Consider the following 10,322-nt stretch of genomic DNA (forward strand, 5'->3'; position numbering starts at 1 on the left):
CCGAATCTGTAGCCAAAACGTGTATGCCCAATTAAAAAAAAAAAAATTGGCTTCCGGTCAATTTAACCAAATTTCGGTCGAAACCGGAATTCGGTAATACAACCAAAAGATAGATCATCCCCCGATTTTGTATAGTGTTAAAGTTTTATTATCTTAAGGCAAATGAAACGATTGTTAATTGTATCAAAAACATATGACAAAAATGAGATGAAAACTAGGTTTTGAAATTTTTATGATAAGATTACCATACAAAAATTATTCTCGTTTGCTCATGTTGTGGTAATATTGAGGTGATCTTATCATTTTGTCGCACACCTTATGTATGTATATAGTTCTCATATGTGGTCCATTCAACAACTTATTTAAGAAACGAATTGATAAACTTAGTCAACAGACACCGAGGTTCTGACAAAACCTGTTTAAAAAAATTTATTGAAACTTTCTTTGGTAAATTTTGGTACTTGCTTTCTTGAGCATTTGCTTTATTGGAAGTTTGTTTACAAGTACAACTACAAAATTAAGGTTAAATATAAATATACATAAGTGCGTTTATAAATGCGTGTTAATTACATTCCGATTAATTTATATATGCACAAGCCATTTTCACTGCGCTTCGAATATAATGTTTATCGTTAATTATGTATGGAGGATCGTGGTTATATCGATGACTAAATACACTAAAGCGGTTTGGTCTTATTTGCTTTCGCCTTGTGGAAACCATGATTGACACGCCTCCAGCGCGATTTCGCACATTGCAGTTATTGCCTTGGCATTGTCATACTCTGCACAATTGAACGAAGAATATACATAAGTAAATTTTAATAAAATTATTTTTAAAGTTTTACTCACCTAACGAATTGCGTTTGCCAAAGATGCTGCCATTGAAAGGAGGCTTCCTATAGGCCGCCTCGCTGAAGCCACACATGCTGATGGTCAGGATCATAGCAAAAATGCAGACAGTGATGAATGAACGCATTTTATATTTTATAAAGTATGCAAATTTTTCCCAAAAGTAGCGTTCCACTGAGTTTTCTTGTGCTTTTGGCAGTTATGCGTTTGCTTATTTTGCGACGTTCGCTTGTGATTTGCTAGCTGCGAGGATTCAGTGCTACTGATATCGTTTGGTACTGAAACTGGTGCTTTTATACGATTTAGAAAACTGTTAGCCCATTGGCTTGTGGAATTTCTAACACTTTCTGTTTTTGATTTTAATAAATTTACTGAGCTACATGGCATCTTTCTGACTATGTAATTACTATGTGAATTCGCCAAGGACCTAAGACGCAGGCAGATTGGCTATTGTCACTTTGATTGAATATTAATTGGAAACCATGTATGCGTAGTACATACATATGTACATAAAAGCTGCAAAACAGCACACATACATACGCACGATATGGTCACTAAACGCTCCCGAGTGATGTTTAGCATCAAATTTAATAAACGAAGCTATTATAATTCGACTTCCATAGCCAAGTTATGTTACTAATAATGTGCATGTGCAGTGTACATATGTAAGGATGTACATATGTATGTATGTACCATTATTAACACGCTGGATATGCATGAGTCTTAATTGGAACTCCCATCTTGAGAGAACGGTTGCTAAAGCCACACGGGCCATGTGGGCCTGCAGCAGCCTCTTTGGAAGAACATGGGGATTGAGCTCAAGCCTAATAGATTGGCTCTAACGTATGATCGTCCGTCCGATTGTGTCTGTCTTATGCATCCATAGCATGGTGGCAGAAGACACTGCGAAAACAGCCATACTTCGCCTTAACAAATTTCAAATATTGGCATGTCTATCCCTCACTGGATCAATTAGAACGTGCTGAACTGCGGTTATAGTTTCGTTTCTAGGAGCGACTCCTCTCCACATTTGCTGCAAAATCGACTATCTAACGACGCCTTCTTCACAAAGAAGCTTCATGCAGGTATTCTTGGGAAGATAGCATGGTTGGAAATATACGGAATCTCTGCCATGGACTATGAAATCCAAGCCGGTTAGAAACTGCGCTGACACGCTACCAATTTTGGCAGCCAGGCACACGGTAACACTGCGCTGGGTACCAGGCCATTGTGAAAACGAAGGCAATGAGGATGAAGACAAGATGGCATGAGAAAGATCGCTAAATGCCTTTTCGGGACCTGAACCATTCTGTGCACTCAGCTAGTTCTCTTCGAGAGCCATAATTACTCTGAACGCAGTGAGTACTGGCGAGCGGTGGAGGCCATAGACAGGTCAGGCTTTTCGCTACGACCCAACTGGTCACAACCGATTGCGATGCCACTTACACCGAATAGGTGCGATCACAGAACCGCAATGCCGGCTTATTTAGCCTTGATGCTGATGAGACTTCAGAACATTTTCTCTGCCACTGTCCGGTTTTGACCAGACAGAGATCGGCCCGTTTAAAACTTCAGTGGTGTAACCATATGTTATAAAGAATTCGCATTCATGATAAATTTAAAATCGAATTGTACAACCAGGCATTCGTATTTTAAAGAAAGACTCGTAGGTAAAGATTGGGTGCTAAAATTTGTGTTTATCTATATTTAGGTTTTAATGTGCGCACGATCCGAGGACTAAACGTCGACTCCAGTCAATGGACCTCATGCATAAAAAGTGAGCTTAATCTTCGACTCGATTTTCATTACAAAATTCTTGAGTTTCAGTACACCCCGTCAGTGCAAAAAATTAGTCTGAGCTTAAGCTCACTTTTTATGCATGAGGCCCAATATCTTGTTGCAGTCATAATACGCATTTACCTCGGTGCAACAATAAAACTGGGCCAAGCAATAGAACGTTGAAAAGCTACCATGATTGATTGAATTATAACGGAGGATAGTAAACATATATTATTCAATTGTTCCAAACATGAAATTACAAGGTCTAAATACCCATCTTTAAGATCAGTATCATCACTCAAAGAATTTTATAGAAGTCAAAATGATCAAGGATTTACTGCAATAATTGAATGTTTAAAAGAAATTAAATTGTTATTATAAAGTTTTAATATTTATGTATATAATTTTGTTCATGGCGCTATAACTTCTAGCTGGGCGAAATAATACTCCTTTTTCAAACATTGTAAACATTTCTGGAGTAACTTAAATAAAAAAAACTCCATTTTTGGAGGTATTTTCAAATGGATCCAGCTCGCTTAAATCTCAATATTTTTTCGATATATTTTGGTCGACGTCTTACAATAAAAAAAATAGTGTAATCCCGGCGGAAAAACCGCAACTTTTTTTTGATGATTCAGTCTAATGTACATACTTACATATGTACTTATGTTTAAGCTAAGGACTTTACTGTATGTACTTTTTTTATGTCTCTCGCGATGTATAGTTTAAAGAAGGAGACGTGCCAAACGCCAAAACTTAAATTCCTTTGTAATGTTCCTTGGTTAAATTTCGAAATTGCCATTTAAGTTATTTTGTATTGAAGACCGTAATTTGCAAACTTTCGAGCCGCTTTATTTATGTAGATACTCACTCGCAAATAACAGTTCAATCACCCCTCTATGCTTAGCTGAGTATATAAACAATGTTGCTCCCCATGCTTCTGCATGCAACTAGCAACGATAGCAACAGTAAGCCAGTCTAATCAATTCCCGCCATCACCAAGAACACCACAATATATGTATGTATGTAAGAACTAACAAATAACAACTGCGACACTACCCTCTCTTTCGCTTTGAACAACTAAACTATTTAGCATGTCTGAGCAAATCCTTGACTGCTACCGAGCAAGCATAACCGGCCTTGCAACCACTTTGTTACTCCAGTAGCTGACCAAGTGCGTTGTAGACCGGAAGCATACAAGCAAAAATTTTTAATCGTTTGCAATATCACTCAAATATAAAAGTCAAAATCAAAACCAAAACTGAAAATTGGTTTATATGAAAAATTAAATGTTAAAAATTTTGATGTTAATGCAAAATTTCTCTTTTGTGTACTCGTTAAAAAATTTCTGTCAAAATTTTATAAGAGGCGATGGCCGAATTGCTATCGCGCGAGAAGGAATTCATCAAATTGAATAAAGAGTTAGACCAGCTGGCCGTCACTTCAACGGATCAACAAACACAAAGGCATCAACAACTGCAACACCAGCACCAACATCCCCTCTGTAATAGTGTGGCGGACAGCGGCAGCGGCGGAAGTGGCGCAGGTACCATCAGCGGGAGTGGTGTTTACAGTGGGCTATCCAAACAATTGTCCAATAAACAGGAGCAACGTTATTTCACGTACACAAAGTCCAAAGGACCAAGCACGTTGCTGAAGAAGCGTGCTAATGGCATTGGCGCTGGTGGCGTGGCTGGAGGGGGTAATGGCGCAGGTGATGGTAACTGCGATAGACTCGCCGAATTGCCCACCGAACGTAACAATACACATCGTATGACACGCAAAGTGACTCAACAGTCCTCCACGTCCACCGCGCCTAGCATGCGTCCGGATGGTGACAGTATTTTAGCCGCACATTCTGAGACACCGAGAACCAACCGCACAAGTAGCACAATGCATAGAAAGCACATCAACAGTCCCGACAGTGGGGCACGTACCTACGGGCGAGCGAGTAACTGCAGTTCACGAACTAAGGAGGCGGCAGGCTTCACAGTCAAATACCGCAATCCCAAATTTGTGCAGAGTCCATCTTTGGAGGTATTAATACGCGATGAGGGCGCTGCGCTACGCGCGAAAGGGAGCAGCGAACTTGGCGATAGTGGTTGTTCTTCACGTCGTTCTATGGACACAACAGGAAAGAAACAAATTAGCACCGAAGGCCTAATTAAGTATGTCCACCAAAAGATGGCCAATCTCAAATTAGATCACAAAACTAAATTTTTGGTTCCTTTTACAGATTTCTTAAATCTAAAATAGCCATAATCGAAGAGGATCACGAGCGCATTTCACAAGAGATGTCCAACCAAAAGGAGATGCTCGATAAGACATTGGAACGTAACAAAAAGCTAGAGCAACAGCGCGATCAAGCATTTTCGAAACATAATGCGATTGCCGAGCAATTGAACAAAACCGAGAATCAACTAGAAGAGGTGAATAGACGCATCAAAGAGCGCAGCATCGAACAGAACGCACAGCAGAAGGAACTCGAGGCGGCGCGTCGTGAATTGAAAGTATTGGCGCAAACAAATACCAATCTAGAGAAGCGTTTGTATCGTGCCAATGAAGAACTAGAGAATACGAAGAGTGCATTGGCGCTGCTAAAGAACGCCGAACGTGAGCTCAAAGAATCGATGCGTGTCGATGATGAGAAAAAGGATAAACAAATAAAAAGTTTGAAGAAACAACGAGCCGATCTGCTCAATGCCTACAAGAAGCAACTTTTTCTCATCGATAATCTCAAGCGACAGAATATTTGCATGGAGCAGTCGAAAATGATCAGTTTTGGCGAGAAAGAATTTACCAAAGTACTAGAATGGAATACTAAGTTATAGGCAATGAAGAGCATACGTAATGACGCTATCATTTTGTAACTCAGCTTTAAATTTTGTCTATGTATGAGTATAAGTATGCCTACGATCTGTACGAACTGATATTAACCTATTAAGTCCATCTATAGTCCTCCAGAATGTAAGTGAACGTTTTAAAGGTAACTTACGTATGGGAAGGAGCCATATTTGTGGTGTTTACGAATAAGTAATATTAATAAAAAAGTGCATTTGCAAAAATGCTATTCGCTTTATAAATACCGAATAATTTGTGTAATTTTTTCATTTACTACAGTAAAAAGGTGCTAAGTCTAGTTTTTTAAATTTTAGAGTACAGAAAAACTTACTAGAATCCGTTTCTTCAAGTATTTTGTAAGTCTTTAAACCCAAAAATGTGCGTATTTAAAACAAAATGAAACTCTCTACGAACTGGCAGGCTTCCAAGTTGATGAAAAGTTATTGTATTCCTCTGGACTTATCAAATTTTTTATGCCGTCTTTGGACGTAATTAACTGGCCAAAAATTGACTGGTTAAAAGACTAGACGACAAAAAATTGCTGCCCGAGGGCAATACTGCCAACTGTAAGGGCAAAATCATCGTACGGTTTCCTAATGGTGATTTCGTTTCTACCAAAAAATTTTGCCTTTTGATTGTCCCTTTTCTTTTCGTGTTTGATTCTAAAGGCACATTCTCTGCCTTGTGACGCTTTGTCAGGGGATATGGTTGCCCTGAAAATTAGACGGTTGTTTAAAACGACAATAGGTTTGTTCCTCGAGCAAAAAATTTGTACGCATTTGTACGAATTATCATGATTTTTGCCCAAATCGCATTCGTGCAGACCAAAAAATGATCTATCTCTCAAAAACTGAGAGCGCAAAGTGACAGTTTTCCTGAGAGAAGTTGCAAATTCTTGCTGGAAAAATTTTAGCCAACAAGAATTTGCTATCACGAAAAACATATCGTTGTGGCACATGGTTGAATTTTAGTCTACGATAATTTGAATAAATAAGTTCATTAAATTTAAAAATTTATAAACACGAGCGATTCCAATGATTTGAAATTAACTCGGCTGGAAAAAATTATATTCACAATCGGAAGGCAATTGCAACCAGAGTGGATTTAAGAAGCCCGACAGCTAGTACGATAAAGAAAGAGAACAACTAGAAATATAAATGTATATCCTGTTTTAGTCCATCTGAAAGAATTTTAAAAATTCTATAAAAATTTATTATGTTTGAAATGCAACCGTGGACACCTGCAAATTTGCGTTCGTGCAGAAATTTGCAAGTTTCTCTACATGAGAGAGAATTCGAGAGAATTTTTTCGTACTCTCTGATATTTTGAGGGTTGGATAATTCTTGCTGGATTTTCGACGAACAAAGCTGATATTATGAAATGCGTGAGCTAGAAAAAGATATGAAGGCAAATACATGCTTTTTACAGGGTTTAGTGTAAAATTAAACACATTTTGCAACGGGGAAGGGCAACATTTTTTGGAAGAAACGAAATCACTATAAGCAAAACACTATAAGCTGATTGCCAAAAAATGCCTACACCTGTTTTTTGGCATTTGCTCTTATCTTTTACAATTTCTTCCATTTACATATATTACAATTCCCTGCAAAAAGTGGGACTAGGTTAAATACTAGTACGGGACCACGGTACCTTGTAATCAACACTAGTAACCAAAATGGTCCAAATATATGGAGAACATATCGATGTAGTTTTGCCATCTCTGGTCCAACGCTGCATAACATGGGACCACCTATACAACTACTCCTTCAGTGTCAGTGGCAAAACTACATCGATGTTTTTCCTTGATTGATGATAATAGAAAATGTACATTTCGATGCATCGATTTGCATAGGATTTTTCAGATAATGTTTCACAACAAAATACATATGTTATTAGCAAAATTGTACAAAGTTAGAAATAAATTACTGCAACTGAGCTAATTATGTTTCTAACGAAACTTTTTGGAGCCATTTCAATTTTTTGGTCAAAGTAACTTCTCTTTTTTGTGCAAATAAAAAACTGCATCGATACATCGACTATTTATACATCGAGTGGAAAGATTTCGATGCATCGATGTTTTTCCGACACCCTATAATGTTCCCGCCAGTCTCATGATGATTTCAAAAATTACGCTTTATTTTTACAAGCTTTTATTTAACTTGCTCTCTATGTATGTAAGTTTATTTGTTTGGCGCAGATCTTGCAATCAATTTTTGACCAACTTCCCGATGACCTAGAGACTTGAAAATTCACAGTTGACAATATTTATGGTCCGATTGCGTTCACATTTAGAAAGATTGTATATTTTTACTATAAACTTTTATTTTTTTATCACTTTTTACGCAGATTTTTTTCCAATTGAAACTTTTAGTATAAACATCACAGACGATGGTTTCCCCCTTAAAAAAACAATTAGCAATTTGGATGGGTTTTAGACAGTAAGCTATGAAAAAATAATAAAAAAAATTCGAACACGTAAATTTTGCGAGAAAATTCCTTGTTTCCTTTGTCGTAGTGTTACCGCGTATAACTTCGAAATTACATACATAAGTCTTGCCGATTTAGTTAGTTTTGTTTAGGTATATTTTTTGTACTGTTGTATTTTCAAATAAAAATTTAATTTTAAATTACTTACTTTTAGCTTTTTCATGAAAATCGTTAAACATTCTAAGATAAGTATGTTATCAACTTCTTCACTACACAGACCTACGCGGTTTTCCCCTTAAAAACTTGTACATAAATTTTTCGACAAAATTACTTTTTTTTTATTTTTTTTAGTGATCCTGTTTTGTACAGCGCGGTAATTTCGAATTCCCATAACTATTTCTGATTAGCTTAGTCTCTTTTCGGGCATTTTCACCTTAAGATATACTGTTCCTACTTAACGGAAATTGTGCGAAATAAATCATTTAAAAATAAAAAATACTGTAATACCTCAAGCCATTGCGTAGGTGCATTTACTAATAGCTTTTTATTGTCTGTTGCTTGATTTGAAGTCTGGCTTTGTTAGTTGAAAGCCAATTTGGTCATAACAAAAGTCATGGAAACATATTTATGGTAATGCTAATTTGTCACCAGACACATGTAATGTCGTACTTCGAGATTTTTTTTTATAAAAAGTTCTACTCTCAAAAAAAAAAAAAAAAATTTATCAAAACTCTTATTGAGCTAAAAGTTGTGTATGTTTGAGAGGTATTAAAAAGTTGTGCGCTTCATTGCTGGTAGTTTGGCAAATTTATTTAAATTTCTTATGGTTCTGAAAACGTTCTGAATACTGTGGGGCTGATCGCCAAGAGTGTATGTAAAACTTGATGTTCGAGCCTCCGAAGGTTGTTGAATCGCTGCCCTCTAGAAAAGATGGGTGGTCAACTGTTTTGCTAACCTAAAGGAACGGCTATACCACAAGTTAGAATATGTAGTTACATACGTGATTGTTAAACGCCAAGAGAATTTCGATAGAACAAATTCAACTGAATTTTACAATTGCAACAATAACTCTTTCCACTAATCGCATAACGAATCTACAGAAGATTAAGAAAAAAGGCATAACAGCGAGAAAATATTATGACAGCGCTAATTTTCCAAGTAAACTCAACCTAATTATATGTAATTCTCTAAAGTGTATGTATCTTCATCAATGTCCAACTATTGTAGGATGGCATTACACACAAACTAACACACGTAAGAATGTCTTAAAACAAAAATACCCAACAAACACTGGACAACAAATTTTCAAACGCTTGAGAAAATCTTATTTCTCAATTTGATTTCCAGCACTGTTCATCATTTGAAATTACACATTTTCTCAAATTTTTCTCAAACATTGCTTATCAACATAAGAACGGTTTGAGTGAAGTCTATCGGTAGTCTGCTATATCACTCGCAAAATGGCTGGCTCCTCGAACACGCGGTTGCAGTTATTCGCAATTTGTCTGTCAGAAAATCGCTCCCCGTTCGAGTGAATTGAAATGCATTTAATGTATTGATTTCAGTGAAAATTGTTTGATAAACAAGCCGGTTCTGCAATTCACTTCCGAGTGAGGTTCAACGCCTGCAAATTTGAATTAAAAGCGAATTTTAATGAAATTCACTCGGAAGTGAATTGCAGTACCTGCCTGAATATGAATTTGTGACTCATCTGAAGAAATGAGCTACTGACTGGCCATTCAAATTTAAAACAATTTGCCCACCTAAATTGAAATAACATTTTTATGTTAAAAAATGATTTATGTGCATTTACATACATAAATATGTGCATAAATCCCAAAAATGATCCTTTAATATTTTTGTGGGGGAAAAATCGCAATAAATTCCCAAATAGGAGAGAAAAGTTGAAATTTCTTTCCCTAAGTGCATTTTTGTAAGAATTTGTATATTTTCTACAGCGCATATCGTCACCTGAAAAAGTCGAGACTAATATCTTAATTTTAATTTTAATTTAGTTTTTCATAAAATGATGTGGGGAGTAGAGGTTTACGCCGACAGGCTTTGCGGCGGCGGCGTGGTCAACGTCAAAAAGATTCGGCGGCGGCGGCGACGCCGGCGCGTCTGGAAACGCCGGCGCAACTTCTCATAAGGTAGATTTCAAAGAGCTACTAATCTTATCATTTCAACTCGTCAGCGTTAGGCATTCGCCATGCCAATTATTCTATTATTATAATTCTATTTACTTCATTATTGAATTAGTTTTAAATTTAAATATTGTTACTTCCTACTTGAATTAAAATGTTGAGTGTCTGGCGCTGATTGATGGGTGAACAGAAGAAGGTCTGAGGTATATACATACATACACACACGGATCTCTATATTCTCTACAGATCCGTATGTACTATTTAAATTTAAAGAAAAAAAAA

At 36.8% G+C, this 10,322-nt stretch overlaps 2 protein-coding genes across 2 annotated transcripts; one reads left to right on the forward strand and one right to left on the reverse strand.

Annotated features, from left to right (window-relative positions):
* Positions 1 to 442: 442 nt before the first annotated feature.
* Positions 443 to 1,164, reverse strand: SIFa (neuropeptide SIFamide). The gene is made up of 2 exons (XM_017610150.1): positions 850 to 1,164; positions 443 to 782 (listed from the first exon to the last, which is right to left on the reverse strand). Exons 1-2 carry the CDS (start codon positions 974 to 976, stop codon positions 694 to 696), a joined length of 216 nt encoding a protein of 71 aa, XP_017465639.1. The 5' UTR covers positions 977 to 1,164; the 3' UTR covers positions 443 to 693.
* A 2,804-nt stretch (positions 1,165 to 3,968) lies between these two features.
* Positions 3,969 to 5,624, forward strand: LOC108358703 (testis-expressed sequence 9 protein). Its single transcript, XM_017610160.1, has 2 exons — positions 3,969 to 4,796; positions 4,865 to 5,624. Exons 1-2 carry the CDS (start codon positions 4,000 to 4,002, stop codon positions 5,457 to 5,459), a joined length of 1,392 nt encoding a protein of 463 aa, XP_017465649.1. The 5' UTR covers positions 3,969 to 3,999; the 3' UTR covers positions 5,460 to 5,624.
* Positions 5,625 to 10,322: the final 4,698 nt, after the last annotated feature.

This window comes from Rhagoletis zephyria, unplaced genomic scaffold, assembly GCF_001687245.7.
Source record: "Rhagoletis zephyria isolate East Lansing unplaced genomic scaffold, Rhagoletis_zephyria_1.1 Rzeph_scaffold_00011, whole genome shotgun sequence".
Taxonomy (NCBI): domain Eukaryota; kingdom Metazoa; phylum Arthropoda; class Insecta; order Diptera; family Tephritidae; genus Rhagoletis; species Rhagoletis zephyria.

Coding starts and splice junctions, on each gene's coding strand:
- SIFa (XM_017610150.1), bottom strand. CDS start 976: ATGCGTTCATTCATCACTGTCTGCATTTTTGCTATGATCCTGACCATC. Junction 783..849: donor TGGCAAACGCAATTCGTTAG/GTGAGTAAAACT, acceptor TCAATTGTGCAG/AGTATGACAATGCCAAGGCA.
- LOC108358703 (XM_017610160.1), top strand. CDS start 4,000: ATGGCCGAATTGCTATCGCGCGAGAAGGAATTCATCAAATTGAATAAA. Junction 4,797..4,864: donor AGCACCGAAGGCCTAATTAA/GTATGTCCACCA, acceptor TTCCTTTTACAG/ATTTCTTAAATCTAAAATAG.